At 38.5% G+C, this 23,573-nt stretch overlaps 2 protein-coding genes across 2 annotated transcripts; both read left to right on the top strand.

The window, feature by feature from the left end:
• The first annotated feature begins 6,680 nt into the window (after positions 1–6,680).
• On the top strand, positions 6,681–7,622 carry LOC129778782 (trypsin 3A1-like). The gene has a single exon (XM_055785884.1). It carries the CDS (start codon positions 6,697–6,699, stop codon positions 7,492–7,494), a length of 798 nt encoding a protein of 265 aa, XP_055641859.1. The 5' UTR covers positions 6,681–6,696; the 3' UTR covers positions 7,495–7,622.
• A 14,671-nt stretch (positions 7,623–22,293) lies between these two features.
• On the top strand, positions 22,294–23,352 carry LOC129779895 (trypsin 3A1-like). The gene has a single exon (XM_055787652.1). The coding sequence runs from the start codon at positions 22,304–22,306 to the stop codon at positions 23,099–23,101; it is 798 nt and encodes a 265-aa protein (XP_055643627.1). The 5' UTR covers positions 22,294–22,303; the 3' UTR covers positions 23,102–23,352.
• Positions 23,353–23,573: the final 221 nt, after the last annotated feature.

Here is a 23,573-nt window from a genome sequence, read left to right on the forward strand (position 1 = left end):
TTCACATCGAACAGGTGACTAATTTATTATAATGGCTGAGGGCGGGGAGGATCCCCCATCCACGTCATTGAATGTTTCTGATGCTGACCCACCTCCTGAAGAGCAGGAGGATGAAGCAGACGATGAGGAGGAAAATTCTGTGTATGAAGTAAAAAGTTCTGGAGATGAGGAAATTGATGAAAAACATGATTTTTGTCTAAAGGAATACCCGGAGGGATTCAAATGTCCATTCATTGTACACTTTAGACGAAAATCAAAACCTCTTAATGTCATTCGCATCTCAAAAGAACTAACGCAGAAATTTTCCAATGTTACTGAAATTACTCGGATGGGGCCAGACAAATTACGAGTTGTCGTCTCCAGCAGAACCCAAGCGAATGAATAACGCGCTGTGATCTCATTGCGATCGAGTATCGCGTATACGTACCCTGTTGCAACGTTGAAATAGACGGTGTAATAAACGAAAAGGGTTTGACTCGAAAAGAGATAATCGATGGTGTCGGTCGCTTCAAGAACTCCTCACTTAAAAGTGTGAAGATACTTGAATGCGATCGACTGAAATCTGTGTCACTTAAAAATGACAAACGAGTTCTCAATCGGACAAACTCTTTTCGTGTGACATTTGAGGGTTCCGCTCTCCCAAACTACGTTGCAATAGGTGCACTTCGTTTACCTGTTCGGTTGTTTGTACCCCGGGTAATGAAATGCAACAAATGTATGCAACTCGGTCACACGGCCGCCTTTTGTTGCAATAAACAACGTTGCGCAGATTGTGGAGAGAGTCATGATGGGACTTCTTGCGCAAAAGAGCGCAAGTGTCTTCATTGCGACGGGGCCCCCCATGATCTTTCTCAATGCCCGGTGTACATACAACGAGGGGAAAAAATCAAGCGTTCCTTAAAGGAACGTTCCAAGCGGACTTATGCAGAAATGCTTAAGAGTTCCGTTCCAACGACTCAGGACAATCCCTACTCCATTCTGCAGAACGACGAGCCTGTTGCTGACGCTCCCAATGCAGGAAGTTCCGGTACATCGCAGGGTGCCATCAGGAAAAGAAAAATTACTTCTTTTCCATCACTCCCCAGAAAGACGACCGAAACATCCCAAGTTGGAATGAAAACTCGAATTGAACGTGCTGAGAATAGACCGAAGCAAGTACCTCCTGGTTGAGGCGGTTCTTCTACGCACCAGGGGTCCTCAGCACTTCCCGGAACAACAACGAACACGTCTGTTCCTTTTTCGCGGTCGAGGCAACAGTCACAATCTGGCTTGCTTGCGCTTTCTGACCTGGTGGACAACATTTTAAATGCTTTGAATATAAATGACCCTCTTAAAAGCATAGTATTATGTTTGCTTCCGATTGTGAGAACATTTTTGAAAGAAAAATGTGGTTTTTTAGCAGCGTTCATTTCCCTCGATGCCTAATTCAGTGCAAGAGGTCAAGGATTTGACCACTGTAATACAGTGGAATTGCAGAAGCATCATCCCTTAACTAGATCAATTTAAATTTTTAGTTCATAGTTCTAACTGTGATGTATTTTCCCTCTGTGAAATATGGCTTTCTTCAGCCGACGAGCTGAATTTCCACGATTTCAACATTATTCGCCTCGATCGAAATGACTCGTTTGGTGGCGTACTATTGGGGATCAAAAAATGTCACTCTTTCTTTAGAGTCACTCTCCCATCGATGACAGGCATTGAAGTTGTCGCTTGCCAGACACAAATCAATGGCAAAGACCTCTGCATTGCCTCGATATATATTCCTCCAAGAACTATGGTTGGCCGCCATCAGTTTTTTGATATCATCGAGGCATTGCCGGAGCCGCGGCTAATCTTAGGTGACCTCAACTCACATGGAACAGCATGGGGATCACTCTACGATGACAACCGTGCCACTTTGATTTATGATCTGTGCGACAACTTCAAATTGACAGTTTTGAATACTGGGGAAGCAACTAGAATAGCCAACCCTCCTGCACGGGCAAGCATGCTAGACATATCACTTTGCTCTTCTTCGTTATCCCTGGATTGCACATGGAAGGTAATCCAAGATCCCCACGGTAGTGACCACCTGCCAATAATTTTATCGATCGCCAAAGAATCAGGTTCTCGTGAGTCAGTCGATATTGCGTATGACCTCACGAAAAATATTGACTGGAGAAAATTTGCAGAAATAATATCTGAAGCACTTGCTTCAATGCATGAACTTCCTCCACTCGAAGAGTATAATTTTATATCGAGTTTGATTTACGAAAGCGCACTTCAAGCTCAAAGGAAACGTGTACCTGCCACTACTTTCCGCATCGTCCTCCATCACTTTGGTGGGACAAGGAGTGTTCAAAGGTCTACCTTGAAAAATCATCCGCTTTCAAAAAATTCCGGAAAACTGGACTAGTGGAATGGTTTCGAAAGTACCAAGCTATAGAAGCCAAACTAAAAGGTCTGATTGAAGCAAAAAAGCGTGGATATTGGCGGAAGTTCGTCAATGGTTTGTCAAGGGAGACCGCTATGAGCACTCTTTGGAATACGGCTAGGAGAATGCGTGGCTGGAACCATACAAATGAAAGTGAGGAATACTCTGATCGTTGGATTTTCAAGTTTGCAAGAAAGGTTTGTCCCGATTCCGTTCCTGCACAAAGCGTCGTACGCGACATTCCGCTCCAATGCGACAATGAGAATTTTTCGATGGTAGAATTCTCAATTGCCCTCCTCTCATGTAACAATTCAGCTCCGGGGTCGGACAAGATTAAATTCAACTTGTTGAAGAATCTTCCAGACTCGGCGAAACAGCGTTTGCTGAACTTGTTCAACAAGTTTCTGGAGCTGAATATTGTCCCACATGATTGGAGGCAAGTGAGAGTGATAGCCATACGAAAACCCAACAAGCCGGCTTGCGATCACAATTCGTATAGGCCGATTGCAATGTTATCCTGTATTCGTAAATTGTTAGAGAAAATGATTCTACTTCGTTTGGACAAGTGGGTTGAAGCGAACAATTTGCTGTCAAATACGCAGTTTGGCTTCCGCCGAGGTAAAGGGACGAACGATTGTCTCGCGCTGCTATCTTCTGAAATCCAAATCGCATTTGCTCGCAAAGAACAAATGGCTTCCGTTTTCCTCGATATCAAAGGGGCATTTGATTCAGTTTCCATGGAAATTCTCTCAGAGAAACTTCATAATCGTGGACTTTCACCAATTCTGAATAATTTCCTGTACAATTTACTGTCAGAAAAGCACATGTTTCTCAATCATGGCAGCTTGAAATCTTCTCGATACAGTTTTAAGGCTCCTGCCTAAGCCCCCTCTTGTACAGTTTTTACGTCAATGATATAGATGATTGTCTAACTAGAGATTGCACGTTGAGACAACTTGCAGAGGATGGAGTTATTTCCATCACGGGTACTAATCCCGCCCTTCTGCAAAAATCCTTGCAAGATACCCTGAACAACCTGTTCACGTGGGCTCTCAAGCTGGGTATTGAATTCTCTACGGAGAAAACCGAAATGGTCGTTTTTTCTAGGAAGCACGAACCCGCCCAATTCCAGCTTCACCTATCCGGCAAAACGATCAAGCACTCGATGTTTTCCAAATACCTTGGAGTATATTTTGACTCTAAATGTACCTGGGGAATACACATTGCGTATTTGAAACAGAAATGCCAGCAAAGAATCAATTTTCTCCAAACAATAACCGGAACATGGTGGGGTGCCCATCCAGGAGACCTCATTCAGTTATACAAAACAACGATATTATCAGTGTTAGAATATGGCAGTTTTTGCTTCCGATCAGCTGCCAGCATTCATATTCTCAAGCTGGAGAGAATACAATATCGTTGCTTGCGTATAGCCATGGGGTGCATTCGACACATACGATGAGTCTCGAAGTTTTGGCAGGAGTACCCCCGCTTACTCTTCGGTTATCCTACAGATTTCTCATCCGTTGCAAGATCATGAATCCATTGGTGATTGATAACTTCGAAAATCTACTCCAGCTGACTCCTCAGTCAAGTTATATGTCTTTATACCATGAGTACCTTACCCACGACGTGCACCCTTCACCAGGCATCTCCAACCAAGTTTGCTTCCCATACTTTTGCAGTTCCTCTGTCATTTTTGATCTGTCCATGCGACAAAAAATCCATGGAATCCCAGATCATCTACGCTCAGATTCTATTCCGCCGATATTTTCGGCAGAATATGGGGGTAAAGTTAGATCTGATAAAATGTTCTTTACTGACGGTTCATTCATAAACGGGTCCACTGGCTTCGGCATCTTCAATGAAAATTCCAGTGCCTCTTTCAAACTCAAAGATCCTTGTTCCGTGTATGTCGCTGAAATGGGTGCGATATACTATGCTCTAGGGATCATTGAAACATTGCCCATCGACCATTATTTTATTTTTTCAGACAGTCTCAGCTCAATAGAGGCAATCCGCTCAATGAAAATTGATAAACGCTCATCTTATTTCCTAACAAGAATAAGACAACTATTGAGTGTTTTGGTCGAAAAATTATTCAAGATTACCTTAGCATGGGCTCGATTCCGGGGAATGAGAAGACGGACTCGCTAGCTAAGGTTGGTGCTTCAGAAGGCACACTTTTTAAAAGGCAAATTGCTTATAACGAATTTTTTCACATTCCTCGTCAGCACACGCTCGTAAGTTGGCAGCGCATGTGGAGTGAAGATGAGTTCGGTCGTTGGTTACATACGATTATCCCTAAGGTCTCGACGAGTGCATGGTTCAAGGGATTGAATGTAGGTCGTGATTTCATTCGCGTGATATCTCGGCTTATGTCCAATCACTACAACCTAAACGCGCATCTCTATCGCAATGGGCTCGCAGCAAAAAATCTTTGTGATTGTGGCGATGGCTACCACGACATCGAGCATGTTGTCTGGTCGTGTATCCGGTTCCATGCTGCTCGCTCTCAGCTCTCTAGAGCACTGAGAGCACAAGGCAGACAATCGGATATCCCCGTCCGGGATATCTTAGGTAGCCGTGATCCTGATCTTCTGCTTCATCTATACCTGTTCCTCAGAAACGCCGATGTCAACGTTTAATGATGTTTCCTTCGTTGTGTCCCCGTTTCATATCCCTCCTATCCGATCGATAAACTTTTACTTAGTCGCGGTAATACATACACACACTCTTTACAGATACACGGGCCAAAGGTTGTGTAGTCCACTGATCATTCAACAAGAGCCAAAGGTTGTACCGCTTATGACAACTCTACACGAGCTGATGATTGCGCCGGCTAGTGACCATTCTATCCTGGATTCCTCGAGTTGAGAAAGACGCACCGCGCTAGATATGAGGTACAGACTAGGGGGGCGTTGCTGATTAATGGTCAGCTGCATCCCAATAGGAAGTATCCCGTGTCGGGCACACGTACAGAGCATTGGAGACAGCAACATCCCAATAACGAAAACACTTGTAATACTAACCTCGAGCCAACCGCGAGTAATCGGTTACATATTACTAACATAGATAATAAGAAATATTGTCAAAGTATTGGACTCCCGGCCCCGTGAGGCTAACGCCATATGAGCCTTGATAAAAATATATATTTTGGAAAAAAAAATGTAAAGAGTACAAAAATCAGGAAAAATCAGGATCATTTCAGAAAATTCAGGATAAATTGAGTGTTCGTCAGGATACCAGAGAGCGATCTAAAAAGTCTGGGAAATCCTGAAAAATCAGAAAAGTTGGCATCACTGGTTATGGCAGTTTATGCTATGTCGCTCGTACACTCCACCATTTTCATTGTATATTTTTTAAGACAGTGGTGCTGGTGAAACGTCGGTGCATGGAAGAGGTCTAGAGTTGTCATACCACTGAGACAACACTAAACAACATGAGGCATACTTGATACTTGCTACATGCAAGTATTTCCATTTTTGGTGCTTTATGAGTTGCTAAAAATATATCGAAGATGTGAACCCGTTTTATGCCAAGCGTTTGAAAAATCGAACAGCAACTTCGATAATTTTTCATGGCTTTGGAAAACAACCATATGGTAAGGTTTTGGCATCAAATGATAGCTTAGTCTATTAGCTACCACCTTCTATCATTTTTATTCAAACTTGTATCACTTTATTGGGCATAAAAAGCGGTTTAAAGCAACTATGTGCGGAAAGTACATAACCTCACATAACCTAACAAAAAAACAAAACCTTAATAATATAAAAATATGTAAACATTTCTACAATATTACATTGATAAAAGATCATACATTGTGATGTAGGAAGAAAACCATTGGATTGAACATCCTACAGAAACAAAAATGTAGGTTTTGGTCAATGTTTTTGTTTGGCGCTTTTTTGATTTTTTGTCATTTTCCGGTAAAATGGAAAACGGAAAAAAAATCTTGGAGATTAAGGTTTTTGTAACGCCAATAATCAAAATCACACCAATGAATTTTGTTAAAAAAATATTTTTTACAGCCTGGTCGTTAAAATATCCAATTAACTTCAAGTCAAATAATATCCTATGTCCACAATGCGGTCGTGTCTAATTTTTTTCTTTTAATTTGGTATGGAAGCCGTATAATATTTATGCTGTTATACAAACCGAGAAAACGAACCATAGCTTAATAATTTGGTTCCGATTTCGTTACGACTCAATGGAAAAAGGCATTTATATCGGTGATTGAGTTCAGAAATACTGCACTGTATCACATATACTTCAGTATCACAATGGGAAAAAGATCAAAATCAAACTTCCGCGCATTCACGTGCAGTTCCATTTCGCTGGGCATGGCTATTATCGGCGTGTCTTGTATATATACCATATCCGGGGAAATTTATGGTGGCGACATTGAAAACATTGTAAATATACCGTATATAGTGTCCCTCAGCTCTCCCAAATTGACAACCTGGGAAGGATTTTTTTGTGGCGGATCAATTATTTCTCCCTCGTGGGTCCTTACAGCGGCTCATTGCGCAAAGCATGTGCAACCCGACGAACTGTTTGTTCGTGCAGGATCACGGTTCATGCACAAAGGAGGACAGGTTCGAAATGTGACCAGAGTTATCGTACATGAGCTTTACAATGGAGAGTCTCAAAATGATCGCGACATCGCCCTCTTGGAATTAGCCTCACCGTTGGTCATGAGGAAAACCGTCCAAGATATAGATCTGTACGATTTCAATGATAAATATGCCACTGGTGAAATGTGTATGGTTGCTGGTTGGGGTAGAACGAGATCATCTATAGGTGCCATGAAACGTCTGCACAGCGTTATGGTCCCGCTAGTGGATTTTGATGAGTGCAAGCAGATTTTCGCCAAAGTTAGTCGGGTGATTACCAAACAGATGCTGTGCGCGGGAGTACGTAAAAAGGATAGCTGTACGGGAGACTCCGGTGGACCGCTGGTATGTAGAAACAAACTTGTTGGAGTCACTTCTTTTGGATCCAAATGTGGCGCTTCATACGGAGTATATGTGAACGTTTCAACGGTTAGAGGTTGGATTATATTTCATTCGGGCATCTAAGGGTGTTTAGATTAGGAGCCAGATACTTCACTATCCTAGGCAATCAAAAACCAAAAAACACTACCACTGATAAATAAAATAAAAGGATGCTGTGAAGTATAGATCATGATGTAGAAAAATGAAACAAATTCATACGTGTGTGTTTCGTATACCAGAGAATGAATTGTAGTCTCGTGTAAGGTTACAAGAAAAATATAAAAAAATATTGTCATTGAGAAAGAAATCAACATCCGATGATACGACCCGAGCTGATCCCAAGATTATTGATACTATTATTGCTATTTTTATACTCTTACCGTCGTAGCATATTTGGCTCCCTTTCTGTCAACCGATTGATCTGAAATTTGGAACACACCTCTATCTCTGCAGTCATTATAAAACTGCAAACTGCAACTGGAAAATAAAAAAGTAAAAAAAAACCTGTTTAAGTTAAACGGTTAAATTGTGATTCAACATAATAATAAAACAGATAAGGTACTAAAACCTTGAAAATAATTAGGCAGTTAACAAATGCCACACCCCTTCCTTCATCAATCGAGGACATTGATGAGACTATAATAAAATCGTGGGGCGTATAATGAAACAATTAATAATGGAATTCGACGTGCCCCACGATTTTATTTTAGTCTCACCAATGCCCAATATTAATGAAGGAAAAGGTGTGATAACTGTTAACTGCTACTTGCCTAATTATTTTCAAGCTTTAGTACATTATCTGTATTATAATTATGTCGAATCACAATTAAACCGTTTAACTTGAAAAGTTTTTCCCTAATTTTATTTTAACATTCCCTTTTAGAGTAATTCCAAATGAAATCGACCAATGACAAAATATGAGTATTTTTATTTCGAATGAAAGTTTGTATTCCGTTTGGGTTGGAGGAAATATGGGTTTTCCACAGCAATTGGGAATTTTTTAACTCAATATAACTTTTGGAAAGGGCGTATCGATTTTAGTAAGAGAAATCTTTGAATTATATTACAAAAACAACAAGTCGTACCGAAATAGTGTCTTAGAAAAGTTATAGAGTATTGATGTTAAAACGTGAAAAAATATACACTGAGAAAAAAATTAGTACTTTTTTTTATTTATTAAAAAAACTTTAATTTGCAATATCTAAAATATGTATTTGTCATGTTTTATTATATTTTTCATATAAAATGGAAGTCATGTAGAAAATGTAAATAATGTGTCCAAGATGGTAAAACTATTTTTGACAAACTTTGTGGAACATCGAATTTTTATGAATTTTTGGAACCTCGAAATATGGTATGTTTTTAGCCAAAAATTGTAAATCCTGATGTGATTCATAATAAAAAAAATGGCTGCATTTAGAAAGAGATTGATAAAGAGCTTTTTTGACATCAGAATAATTTGTGGCTTAAAATGATTGTTAACATACAAAAATTCGAAAATTCATAAAAATTCGATGTTCCATAAAGTTCGTCAAAAATAGTTTTACCATCTTGGACTAATTTTTTAAGTTTTCTATAAAAATCCATAAATTAAAAAATGGGTGGGTTATATCTATGATATAACCGCAAGGTTGACGTGGGACTATCTTAGCGTAACAATCATTTGTTTGTATTGATTAAACTTTTGATTGAATGAAACAATTCCCGAATTCAATTGAATTCAATATATTTGCTTTGTGAGTAAAAAGATTGTATAATTCCATATAAGGTCAATTCATGCATTGTGATAGATTATGTTCTTCGTTACAAGTTTGATTTGATGAACTTCAGGCACTTAGTTCCGATTTTAACAAGTACGTCGAACGCATATTGTTTAATCAATAGGCGTCATCGCAGCAATTGGTTATCAACATCCTGCCTGATCATCAAATGGTATGCTTAGGAATTCAGTGAGCAGGAGATATGAAGGCATATGCTTTAATGCAATCTTGAATAACCGAGCCAAAGAGTGGTGTTCGTACCCGCTTTTGTAATCCGTATTAGGATAACACTTTTCGGAGTGCAAAAAAAAACGTGCGAGTGCAGAAGTACCCCCGGAAGACCGTTTTGAGGAAACATATTCTAGTTTGCACAAAGGTAAGCGAGTACAAAAGTACTCGCAGTTTGCATTTATTTGCTGAGCCGATTTCACATTTCAGTCGGAACAAAAATGCCCCCGACTTGCATGAATTTGCAATGCCAATTTCCTCAGACACCTTGGTTCTAAAGTCTGTGTTGGGAAAACACATTCCAGTCGGAACAAAAATACCCCCGACTTGCATGAATTTGCAATGCCAATTTCCTCAGACACCTTGGTTCTAAAGTCTGTGTTGGGGAAACACATTCCAGTCGGAACAAAAATACCCTCGACTTCCATGTATTTGCAATGCTGATTTCCCCACGCTCCATGGATTTGAGGTCTGTGTTAGGGAAACAAATTTCAGTCGGAACAAAAAAGGCCCCGACTTACATGTATTTGGAAGGCCAATTTTCCCACGCTCCTTGGATTTGGAGTCTGTGTTAGGGAACCACATTTCAGTCGGAACAAAAATACTCCCGATTTCCATGTATTTACAATGCCGATCTCTCCAACGCTGCTTGGTTTTGAAGTCTGTGTTAGGGAAACCGAAGATCGGGCCAATCAAAATGAGGCAGTTAGGGCGTTTAGATAACGCTTAACATTTTAAAGTTATTCAATTGTTTATCTAATGAAAAATAATATTTTATTAATTGCGATAGAAGCGTAGAAATATTCCCTATCAATTGATGCAAACATCTTTCCGATCCAGTAAGAAATGTTCGAGTTATAAGCATTCGGAATCTTTCATTTTTTCCTGCATGTTCTGTGTTAAGTGTAAAATTAAATTGAAAAAGATAATAAATTAGAAACCTTTTTTTCAAATATCTCGAAAATGACTGCATTTAGAAGGAGATTGGTAAAGTGCTTTTTTATTTTAAATCACATCAGGATTCATAACTTGTGGCTAAAAATAATTGTTAACATACAAAAATTCTAAGTTTCGAAAATTCATAAAAATTCGATGTTCCACAAAGTTTATCAAAAATAGTTTTACCATCTTGTACCCATTTTTTTAATTTTTACATTACTTCTATTGTATACGAAAAAACTTTAAAAAATTGTAAATTAAAGTTTTTTTTGTAAATAAAAAAAAGTGCTAATTTTTTTCTCAGTCTATATTTTTTTTACGTTTGGACATCAATATAGGGAAACTTCGATATAACGTACCCTCGTTATATCGTTATAACGTACCCTCGATATAACGTACATTTTACCTCGATATAACGTACATATATTCAAAATGTGAAGGAATAATTTTTTGAATATTTTTTTTCTGAAAGAAAAATAAATCATCTGTATTTTGATACTAAAACATGTTTTGTATCTTCAACCAATCCCAAAACTGGTTTTGTGATTCCGGATTCTTAATGAATCAAGCTTTAATCAACAGTACGAAGGGGAACATCATAAGAAAGCCTGGTTTCGTCTTCTAGTTGAATTTTATCATTAACCTTACCCAAACAGCAACACAATAATGTAATATAAGCTACGTTTCTCAGTTTTTTTTATTATGCTTCGATATAACGTACAATTCGATACAACGTACAATTTTGAAAGTGAAATGTATGTTATATCGAAGTTACCCTGTGGAAAACTCATATTTCCTCCAACCCAAAATATAACATTTCATTCGAATCAAAAATGCTCATGTTTTATCATTTGTCGATTTCATTTGGACAACAACTTCAAATTTCGGACACTTTGTAATAATATCTTGAAATACTTGATGCCCTGATGATATAACTATATAATTAATATCCCAATTGATTATTTAGAATAATCCCTTGATTCCACTCTCATTTTATATGAAAACTAGCTGACCCGGCAAACTTCGTCCGGCCCAAAATTAATTTTTTACTATCAATACCTTCAAACATCCACGTTTTATTACTAAGCGCATATTCATGGGTCCAATCGCAGAGCTGTTCATTGATTTATCTTCTAATCCAATAATTTAATTTTAACGTTTACTATAAAATTCCTAGTACTTCTAACAAAACCCGTGATTATTGTATCAGATTATTTTCAGACACAATTCTCGTTCAAGATTTTTCAACCACCTACAAATAACATGTTTCTCCGTTACACGGAAGAAATGATAAAAAACTATGATAGAATAAGGACAGCCCTGATTCTTTCCTCGAGGTTTGCTCTTATCAACACATTCGGCGATCCATTTTTATTTATATAGATTGAAGTAGATATAGGAGTGCGTTTTATCGAGTTATGCAGAAATTTGTGTTTCATCTATATAACGACTCCTCCTCTCGTAGAAAGGGGTAGGAGTGTCTAATCACCATAGAAACGTTTATCAATTCCTAAAACTTCGATATGCTAAGTTTGATTACATTTGCTTGATTAGTTCTCGAGTTATTCAGCCACTCTCCCCTTTAGAGAGAGGGGAGGATTGTCAAACCACCATAGAAACAGTTATTGTCCCCTAAATTCTACACCTGCCAAATTTGATTCCATTTGCTTGATTAGTGCTCGAGTTATTCAGAAAATTGTGTTTCCTTTATGTTTTACCCCCCATTAGAGAGGGGGAGGAGTACCAAACCACTATAGAAACATTTATTGCCCCTAAAACCTTTATATGCCAAATTTGGTTCCATTTGCTTGCTTAGTTCTCGAGTTATGCAAAAATTTGTGTTTTATGGCAGCCCCCCCTTAGATAGGTGGAAGGAGTGTTGAATCACCTTATAAACGTTTATTGCCCAATAAAACCCTCACGTGCCAAATTTGGTTAGTAATAGTTTAGATAGTGGGGAGGGAGTGTCTATTCACCATAGAAACGTTTCGTTCCCCCTAAAACCTTTACATGCCAAATTTGGCTCCATTTGCTTGATTAGTTTTCGAGTTATGCAGAAATTTGTGTTTCATTTGTACGGCAGCCCCCTCTTAGAGAGGGGGAGGATTGTGTTACCACCATAGAAACATTCATTGTACCCTGAAACCTCCACATACCAAATTTGGTTTCGTTTGCTTGATTAATTCTCGAGTAATGTAGAAATTTGAGTTCCATTTGTATGACCTTAGAGAAGGGGAAGGGGTCTCGAACTATCTTAAACACCTTACCCGGCCCCAAAAACCCCTACATACAAATTTTCACGTCGATCGGTTCAGTAATTTCTGAATCCATAAGAATCTGGAAGACAGACAGAAATATTTTTATATATACAGCGTGGCGCATAAGTCACGCAACCGATTTGCACAAATATACCTCTGACTTAACAGCTTAGGAACCAACACGCTCGATAGTTGTAGCGCGATCGTTATTTTTTTTCCTTCAGAGAACGTTGCATGACTTATGCGCCACGCTGTATAACATTAGAATTATAACATTAATAAGAATAAGAATTATAACATAATAGGTAAAATCTACCACTACTACTCATTATCGTTTGTGTTTGACATTCGCTTAGCGTGAGCATGTAGAATTTAACCGTTCATGAATATTCAAATTGCTCCCGTGTTTCATCAGTTCTCATCATCGTTATCAGTTTACTGTTATTGCTTGGTAAGTGTTTCACAGTTGACTATTAAAAACAATCAAGCATAATGAATTTTTTCTTCGAACAATTACAAAATAAAACGTCCGAAATTTGAATCGAACTTTTTTCCTACGATTCATATTTCGGACACTTGCAAGTGGTGATACTACAATGTAAGTTTTCAGGCTCATTATGGATGCAGAGCGTGGATTCATATAGCGCACCATTCTTTTTGTAATTATTTTTCAACTACAGATCAGCAGATAGATATGAGGAAGTTCAATAATAAGTGGACAATGTGCAACCTATGCTGCCGTGTATTCTGGCAACTCATCATTTTAACTCACGGTAAAAGTAAGCTTCACGTTACTCCTGCAGTGGTCACAAGCGAGTCCGGGATATGTTGAATAAAGACGTAGAGCCTGCCAGTGATGTCCATATCCTCTTTGTAACAAAGAGAAACTAAAATTCACCCACCCACTCCGTCATTCTCAACGAGAGCGCTCCTCTTTAGCCTACAGTGCGAGAAATTCCTATAAGCGCACATGTATATTTTGGCTGTAAGATTAACTAGATATATATTTCCAAAATATTTTCATGGGATTTCAATGACCTTCGAACATCAAGTTTATCTTGCCAAGAAAAGTCCCAATCCTATTCTCAACAGTTATTCAGAATGAGAAAAACGTGTTTTCATGGTAGAAATTCATATAAGCGCACATCAGACTTTATTCTCAAAGAACGTATTATACATGAAAATGACAGCATTCAATATTTGGTTGGTTTACCATTTTTCAGAATAGTTTCATAGACACGGTTTGGCATTGACTCAATCAGATTATCCAACATTTCATGTGGAATTCTATTCCACTCGTCCCTTACACATCTCTCCAACTCACGAACTGTTGCAAATTGCCGTCCACCACTGTAGACTCGCCTTGCCAGGATTCCCCTGAGATTCTCGATGGGATTGAGATTGAGATCCGGGCTACGAGCTGACCAGTCCATAACCTGAATGTTTCTTTCGGAAAACCATGACAATGATTTCTTGCTTACGTGAATGGCAGCATTATCCTGCTGGAAGATGAAGTTGTCGTCCATAATGTCTTCTGCAAATGGCACCAAAACACTGTCCAGTACCTCTACATAGTTGTCGGAGTTCATCCTTGTCGAAATAGTGGCGATAGGAGTCTTCCCTTTTCTTGAAAACGCAGCCCACACCATGAGACTTCCACCACCAAAAGTCCTGCTCAACTTCACTTCGGGATTTTTTCGTAGATCATGCCAATAATACGCGAAGCAGTCGGGACCATCAAGATTGAACTTTTTCTCGTCGGAAAAGATCACTTCATCCCACTCTGCCTTCCAATCCATGTGCTGTTTAGCGAAATCCAATCTTGCTTTAATGTGCCTTGGGGTGAGGTTTGGTTTCTTTGCCTTCTTCGTGTCCAGATCCTCGCAAAGTTTGGGAAACACGTCGTTTGGATATGGGAAGGCCCAGTTCTTGCTTTATTTCCGAAGCATTAAATTTTCCAGTCTCCCCAAGCTGATGCGGTTCCGGTCGCGGTTTGAAATTTTGCAGTTACTTTTATTCTTCCTTCTGATGCCATATTTTGGGCACTTCTAGAAAAAATTCCGGACCACTGTTTCTTCTCTATCGATCCTCTTTGCTATCTCCCGGTTGCTTAAACCAACATCCTTCAATTCGGTTATTAATATCCGCTCAGTTTCGTCCAAGAACTTTCCTTTCGGCATCGTGCTTCAAATTCAATTGCGCTACTTCACTGCTTAGCTGATTGTGGTTAACTCGTTCTCACGTTACAACCTTACCAGGATGTGTTGAAAAATGGCCAAGATGTTTACATATTGGTGGGAAAATATTTAAAATGCCAGATGCGCTTATGAGATTTTCGCACCATAATTTTAAAAATGTTTTAGTAAAAAATATGTTTGCACCAATGATGACTTAAACAACAAAGTTAGTACACATTTAGTCATTAGGAAATCACTACGTAAAAAAGGAATGGTTTTATCTACAATATATCTAGAATTTTCAGAAAACCCAGGTGCGCTTATAGGATTTTCCCCACTGTATAATCACCACACTTCTAGATATGTGCGAGCGCAAGAAGATGGAAGAGCAGTTTATTTTTTGCACTCAACTTAGCGTGGTAGCTGCTGAAAAAAATGAACCGAGGTGAAAGATGTGCGTGGAGTATATTTATGTCGAATTAGATAAAGAAGTACAATTATACATCAGCTGTGGGGAGGCTGACTTCTGCGACAAATTGAACACATTGTCTTATCCTAAATTCTGGAGCGCTACTCTTATTATTATGTTCAATTTTGTATAACTAAATGGTATAGCTATTATTGATTTGGCGATGTAGATGGCAGTATCCATATAGCGCAAGCAAGTATAAAGTGTGTAGTAAAAAAACATGCTTTATTAAGGTGAAATGGAAGTTTACATAGTTACCATGGTATGCTTGTTTATATTGTACTACGTAAATATCCTTATTATAATACATTTCTATAATTGAAAAATATGTATAATCGATGCAATAATTTAATAGGTAGTGTAATTCAAGAACGAGACTATCACGTATGAAAAAGGGAGATAAAGTTGTCATGTGCTTACGATACGGATAGTTTCTGAAAGAAATTTTTCGTTCAAAATAAATTAATTGGGTGTGTTTGCCATAGAAATTTATAGTCTTTAATTGAATCTTCGTCGTGGAACCATTTGACGACATTCTGGACAGTATGATTCAACCCTCCACGATTTGCAATGTACGGTTTGGTTCCAGAAATATATCAATAGTTAGTGAAACTAGTCTTTTTCGCCTTTTTGTTTCGTTCGCATTCAATGTAGAAAAAACATCTTCAAACAGTTTCCGAAAAATGTGGGTTAATGAAGAAAATTGGTGAAACTCCTCAGTACAGGAAAAGCTTAGCACCAGTTAGCCTGTCTTTTTCGTTTTGTTTTGTTTTTGTGTGGCATTTATATCAATGTCTCCGCTAGAAATTCTAGAGTTGATTTCCCGGAACTCGTTTTCCAACTCCTGATGATTTCATTTTTTTAAAGATAAGAAGCTTCTATAAAACTTCCTGTAAAGACGAAAAACCTAGCAATAGAGCAGTTTACAGAACATCATCTTCAGAACGGTTTTTAGATTTTCCGAATAAATCTGAAGAAATTCGGGTGTTTCAGTATGGAATGTTCTATTCAACCTAATAATCAGTGGAAAAACGTAGTTAAAAACAGTAAAATAGGTTTTGAAATCGAGTTGTTCAATCGATTAATGATTAGTTTCGCTATTTGGTCTCGGTCGTGGTCGATTCGGTTCTAGGTTACGTTACGCTTTTCCTGTATTGAAAAATCTGTATATTCTGTATAAAACTCCAAAAATCTTTGATTTGTAACTACAGATTCTTTGATTTGTGACTACAGATTTTCTTTATCATTCAAACAATTTTCTACAAGTCATTCATAGAACACATTTCTGAAGGAGATGCCGCATTTGCCACATATTTCACAATACACCCTTTCCAAATAGCAGCCCATTGTCAGTTTGTGATTATATGAATTCCAAAATGAGTTAATAGCGTTAGTTTTCCACCAATTATACTTACGATTGCTATCTTTTTCTGATCATCAGACAACACAGGAGGGTCAAATTCGTGCATACGTGGGTCGACAAATAGGGCAGCAATAAACGCCGGACTATCAAACCACATTCCTTGTCGATTTTGTAGTGCTTTGATCAATTGCATCGCTAATGAGTTCTACTAATTCCCAGCATAGTTATAGGTACTGTACACTTTCGGCACCCCGGGGTGCTGAAAGTCAAGGGAGTTTCTTTCTGAACAACGACTACATTGGTCAAGATTCGGCATATAACTAAACTTTATTTTAATTAAAATGAATGTTGTAGCTTGTTTTGTCAGCACAAGCTTCTTGATTATTTTCGCAGTACTTCGCTGCGTTTGCACAAAATGTGCCCTCCGGCGTTGGTGCATGCGGCATCAGATCACGCTGCTGTTAGTCGAGCGCGCCCCACGCTGAGCCGCTTCCAATTGCTGAAGTCGTTTGGCGTTCCTACGCCAGTGGAAAATTATGATGGCGAAAATGATCGCCACGATGAATGCGCCATCCAACGAATACGATGCCACATCGTGCATCGATATGGTGTTTTCCACCTTATCGCTTCCAAACATTGTTGATTGAAGGTTTAACGTTACTTGATCCAGGACTCCGGGGATCATTACATTTTATGACTTCTTGGGAAGTCCAAAATTGCTGACGCGTGTTCCCGTTGGTGGGAAATTGAATAATTGGTGAATTGCTTGCATGCGCATGGCTCAAATTATGATGGCGTGGACTGCTCCGATTTGGTCGCTTCCCATGGGAAATCGATTGATTATTTTATTACGCGTGTGGCTCCGATTACGGAGTCAATGACTACTCCTGTTCGTGAACACTTCCAGGTACATTATTAATGATTCCTCCTGAATCCTTTTTGTTATTGTGTACAACAGAAGTGCCAACCGAATGAACTGCTCAAACGTATCCCAAAAAATTTCGTTGTATTTGTTTTGAAGATCGACCGGCGAGAGTTCTTTAATGAAGGTTTTTTTTTGTTCATTCAAAGCTTGATTAGTGGAAGATAATATTCGGGCGTTTAACCATAGTTATGATGAGGTTCGTACCATCAATTTAATTCAATTTAATATAACTTTCTGGGCAATAAATTTGTTTTAACTTAGTGATGTGCAGAACTTGTTTTCAAATTCAATAATAAAAACCTAATAAAATACAAAAACTTGTGAACCTCTCTACAGTGTTACTCTGATGAAAGAATACACATTGTGATGTACCACAAATACCATTCGATTGAATCTCCTATAAGAAAAACATAAGTTCCTATAATTCCATAGTCCTATAAAAAATATAATAATTCAATGGAAAATCAAACAAATCCATTTCTCTTTCATATTCCAGAACAACTAAAATATATGTATTGTAACTGGCGATGCTGGGAAAGCTTGCGAGCCAGTCACTACCGGGGGTTTTATGAAGTTTAGCGGTTGGCTTAAACCCCACTCCTGCAAAACAGAAACCAGCCGCCGTGATTGTGTTGTCGTTGCACGACTTTGTTCTTTTCTTCTTAAAACCGGCTTGTTCCGCAACTATTGGCTGCACTCAAGAGAGACCCGCGACACCATGTGTCCGGGTTCCGAAACACAAGCAGCACTTCATTTGTTCCTAATGAACTCATCTTTTGCCGAAGTTTGTATCACTGGATCTATTCAATGATAATTAGTCACACCCACCTGGAACTAGTTACAGAACGGGACGTGGTGGTTGAAATTTTCCACTACAGAAAGGCGTTTTTCTGAACTCGTAAACTCACTGAAAAGTTAATCGTTTTAACTGTTTTTAGGCTACACCGCTAGCCAGTAAATATGTAGAGTTTTTCTTCCCTGAACAAACTTCATCAAATTTAATTACCATTCGTTGAACTAATCTATTATACATACATTTCCCCCTCAACAACTCATATATTTAACAACAATTCTTTTACACTAATTTTAATCAAAATGAGTGTAAAAATATGTTGTTTGCCTCATATTTCCGTTAATGTCACTTTCCGATACAATATCATCTTCTTTTTTTTTCCAAAATATACATTTTTATCAAGGCTCATTAGGCGTTAGCCTGACGGGGCCGGAGTTCAATATTTTGACAGTTTTTCTTATTATCTATGTTAGCAATATGTAACCGATTACTCGCGGTCGGCTCGAGGTTAGTATTACAAGTGTTCTCGTAATTGGGATGTTGCTGTCTCCAATGCTCTGTACGTGTGCCCGACACGGGATACTTCCTATTGGGATGCAGCTGACCATTAATCAGCAACGCCCCCTAGTATGTACCCCATATCTAGCGTGGTGCGTCTTCTCGACTCGAGGAATCCATGAATGAATGGTCACTAGCCGGCGCAATCATCAGCTCGTGTAGAGTTGTCTGGAGCGGTACAACCTTTGGCTCCCCAGCAAACATTAAATCATATAACTTTGCACATGATAAGTCACATATAATTTCGTATCAAATCACAATCGCATAAAATATCAATCAAAATATCGATCATATATAACTAAAATCGCATAAAATGCAAAAACACGATTTTCCATGTAATCGATGGATTGAGTGGTAACGTTGTCGTATCAAATCGCATATCAGTCCAAAAAGCATCGCATATCGTTATATACAGCTTTATATGCGTACAAAATATGGCATATACGTATATCGCCTCCACTTTTGTGTGTATATGCTAGTTATCTGCATCATATATCATACAAATATGTCTTGGTTGTATGTATATCGCCTCCAATTATAGCTATTCATACGACTTAATGTTTGCTGGGTCTTGTTGAATCATCAGTGGACTGCACAACCTTTGGCCCGTGTATCTGTAAAGAGTGTGTGTATGTATTGCCGCGACTAAGTAAAAGTTTATCGATCGGATAGGAGGGATATGAAACAGAGACACAACGAAGGAAACATCATTAAGCGTTGACATCGGCGTTTCTGAGGAACAGGTATAGATGAAGCAAAAGATCAGGATCACGGCTATCAATATCATCTTCGTCATTGTCCTAAATATTGGAATTCTCCTCTTCTTATGTGCTGTTAATTTTGTAATAGTTTTGTAGCCTTGTTGCTACGATTGTTCGTCGTTATGGAGTAAATATTACACATATCAACGTGAAATTTTGCCAACACTCTCATAATTTCAGCAAATACATTATCGTCTGCATTTCGGTTTAATATTTTAACCATTGCCAGTGTTACTCCGACGATTTTTTCGTTCAAAGTCAACAAAGCCCACTGTTTCCTTTTCTGGAAGCAAGATCAGCTTTCATACATATCAACTTTCCTTTTATTAGCTCACTTATGTGCGCTACCATAGGCACCTCGACGACATCGACATAGCGCATAATGTTTTTCCTTGAAACACAAGTAATTTTCAGCGCCTTTTCAATGTAAACATTACTAACACATTCCTTCGAAAAATAATAATTAGGAATATGGCACTCCGTTATCCCTAGGCCCCTAGGGACCGACGCTGGGCTTACCGTGTTAAAAGACTTGCTACTTTCATTTCTTCCCCATCATTCGACCGTATTTTCTTCTTGCGCACAACTCCCGCACAACTTCGTCACGTTTCCTTTTGTTGGACATCGATAAACGCGCTGATCAACCGCACCAGCAAAGCACTGTGAAATCAAACAAGAGACACCGGTCAGTGCACTCACCAGTGTGCTCTCTAGAGATTACACCGAAGGTCGCACTAGAATGCCGGCACCCAGCGCTGGACAGAGAGTTCCGCACACGATAGCTTTTGAGCAAGAGATTTCGCACACGATAGCCTACTCGCACCAGCTATCGGTTCTCTTCCTACTAACATTAGAATAAGTTAAATTGTAAATACATATTACATGTAAGGATAGTTTTAAGAATTGAGTGTGAAGTGTCAGTGTGAATGAGAATGTGAATGTGAATGTGAGTGCGAGTGTAAACACGCTTCTCCTTACATCCCATCCTTTTCCTAATGAAAATGTGTCACCCGTGTCACCCTTCTAAACTCGAGTCGACCGCGAGTAATCGGTTTCCTATTTCATTAACCATAGAATTAAGGAAACAACATGTTGATATATGCTAGTTGAAATATAGTTAAGAGTTTGGCTCCATTAAACTTATGTAACTGAGCCTGTAAAAATAAACGGATTAATAATAGCCTACTCGCACCGAGATTTCTTCCGACTAGCGCACACTGCAAATTTATTTACCCGCCGGTGGATGGGGAGTGTGGTTGTTTTCTCTGTGGCGTGCGATGACTGTATCCTCAGAGTTGGCATGGAATTCATGCTCTGGTGTATCTTTTCAGTGAAAATGCCATCACTGGAGCCTGCGAAGAAGTTGATTGAAATGACGAAGCGCTAAAAACCTGAGAAAAGGAAAACTGAGTTGAACCGAAAAGAAAAATAAATCCAAACATTAGCTAAGTTGAAGAAACAATAAGAACCGATAAAGCAGAGCAAAAAACTTGATGAACTGAAAAGGGCAAAACGGCTGCAAATTCGAAAGCGAAATTGGTACAGAAGGATAATGACAAAATAGATGAAACTATGTAACAACATTTAAGAATCAAGATTCAAGCGCTGTGGATAACCTTGAATTATTTTACTACTTTGAACAACAAATAACTTGAAATCAAATATATAATCATTTAAGCAATATAACCCTTACGATATATTAAACCATGAAGCTACAACATAAAGAAACATTAGTAGTCGACAGGCATTCCGGGGGAAAATAGAGGAAGGGGTAAATGGTTGCAATTATCATAAAAGAGACTTGAAAATTATTTCAGGTTTTAGACAGGACAAGTCGTTGTTATTTTTACATGTTTGATGATTCTATTGCTTTAGTAATTGAACAGGTATATAAATTAAGCTTAAAACGACAAGAAACGTTGTGGCAACAGATTGTCCGAAACCCGAATTCACTCTGTCCGAAATTAGATTTTTTTTTCCATAAATAGTGTCCGAAGTTTGATTCTAATTCGTTTCAATTGAAAAACATTTTTAATTCGATAATTTTCATGTTTTCAATTAAATAGGTATCACAATAGAAAGCTTAAAAGCATATTGAACTAATTTAACAAAAATATCAACCATATAATACCTGTGCATAAAGCTTATATCTATTTTCTACATCAAATGCCTTGAGCGTCCGAAATATGATTCAGAACGGTACTTCAAGTCTTTGCATAAAAGGTATATATAATTGAACGACACGTAAAAATTCAAATTTATCGAAATGTCGAGAATTTTGCAGAGTACAACTGGTCCGTTCTCGAACAAACAAGCATGGAGTGAGTCTATTAACTTCAGACATATCTATTCAATAGTTATGATCGACTGCAAAGGAAATCGTTGCCGTATTTCAAATGTCCATCTAAAATTATAAAATAAAATGAAATTTCAAACAGACTGTCACAACCAATGGAACCTAAAAGTTAAAATCTTATGTTTTCAAGCCACCCACTCTATTTTGCATTTTTTTGAGAAGCGCAATACACAATGCTGTAATTGAACTTCAACGAACCATAGCTTAATTATTTGGTTCCCCTTTCGTTACAACTCAATGGAAATAGCTTTTATATCGGTGATTAAGTTCAGAAATACTAAACTGTATCACCAATCCAGTATCACAATGGGAAAGGGATCAAAATCAAACATCCGACTATTCACGTTCAGTCTGCTTACGCTGAGTATGGCTATTATCGGCGTGTCTTGTATATATACCATATCCGGGGAAATTTATGGCGGTGACGTAGAAAATTTGTTAAATGTACCGTATATAGTGTCCCTCAGCTCTCCCAACTTGACAACTTGGGATGGACTTTTTTGTGGTGGATCTATTCTGTCATCCTCGTGGATTCTTATAGCGGCTCATTGCGTAAAGCACGTGCAACCCGACGAACTGTTAGTTCGTGCAGGATCACGGTTCATGCACAAAGGAGGACAAGTTCAGAATGTGATCAGAATTATCGTGCATGAGCTTTACAATGGTGTAACACTACTTGATCGCGACTTTGCCCTTCTGGAATTAGCCTCACCGTTGGTCATTGGGAAAACCGTCCAAGAAATAGATTTGTACGATTTCAAGGATAAATATATCCCTGGAGAAATGTGCATTGTCGCTGGTTGGGGTAGAATAAGATCATCTGAAGGTGCCAAGGAACGTCTGCACAGTGTTATGGTCCCGCTAGTGGATTTTAATGAGTGCAAAAAGGTTTTTGACAATATTAATCGGGTAATTACCAAACAAATGCTGTGCGCGGGAGTACGTAAGAAGGAAAGTTGTACGGGAGACTCCGGTGGACCGCTGGTGTGCAGAAATAAACTTATTGGAGTCGCTTCCTTCGGATCCAAATGTGGCGCTTCCTACGGAGTATATGGGAACGTTTCGACGGTTAGAGATTGGATTATATTTCATTCGGGCATTTAAGGGTGTTTGGATGAGGAGCTAGATACTTTACTATCTCAGGCCGTTAAAAACCAACAAATATTTTCACTGTTAAACAAAATAAAAAGATGCTGTAAAATTTAAAATCGTAATGTAGGATTAGCGCAAACACGAATGCGTGTTTTCCGGAATCTGGAATCTTGTATGAGGTTACAAGAAAAATATAAAATAAATTATTGTCATTTAGAATAACTTAACGGATTAACCGATGACGGGATTTCAGGTGGAATGAACACACCTTTAAAATAAAAACTATAAATGAAATCGATAGCGTTATCGCACCTCGATGTCTCTCTAACTTCATTCGCCCCAAACGCTTGGCTGTAATGACCGCTTCTATTTTTGTTTTTAGAGTATGAATCCTTAGAAAATCCAGCTCAATACAAGACTGGTTGTTTCCTGTACAGGAACCGGCAGAATCCGTTTCTGGTTGATGTTTTTGGATAGCTCAAGA

The sequence above is a fragment of the Toxorhynchites rutilus genome, chromosome 3 (genome assembly GCF_029784135.1).
Source record: "Toxorhynchites rutilus septentrionalis strain SRP chromosome 3, ASM2978413v1, whole genome shotgun sequence".
NCBI lineage: Eukaryota > Metazoa > Arthropoda > Insecta > Diptera > Culicidae > Toxorhynchites > Toxorhynchites rutilus.

Coding starts and splice junctions, on each gene's coding strand:
- LOC129779895 (XM_055787652.1), top strand. CDS start 22,304: ATGGGAAAGGGATCAAAATCAAACATCCGACTATTCACGTTCAGTCTG.
- LOC129778782 (XM_055785884.1), top strand. CDS start 6,697: ATGGGAAAAAGATCAAAATCAAACTTCCGCGCATTCACGTGCAGTTCC.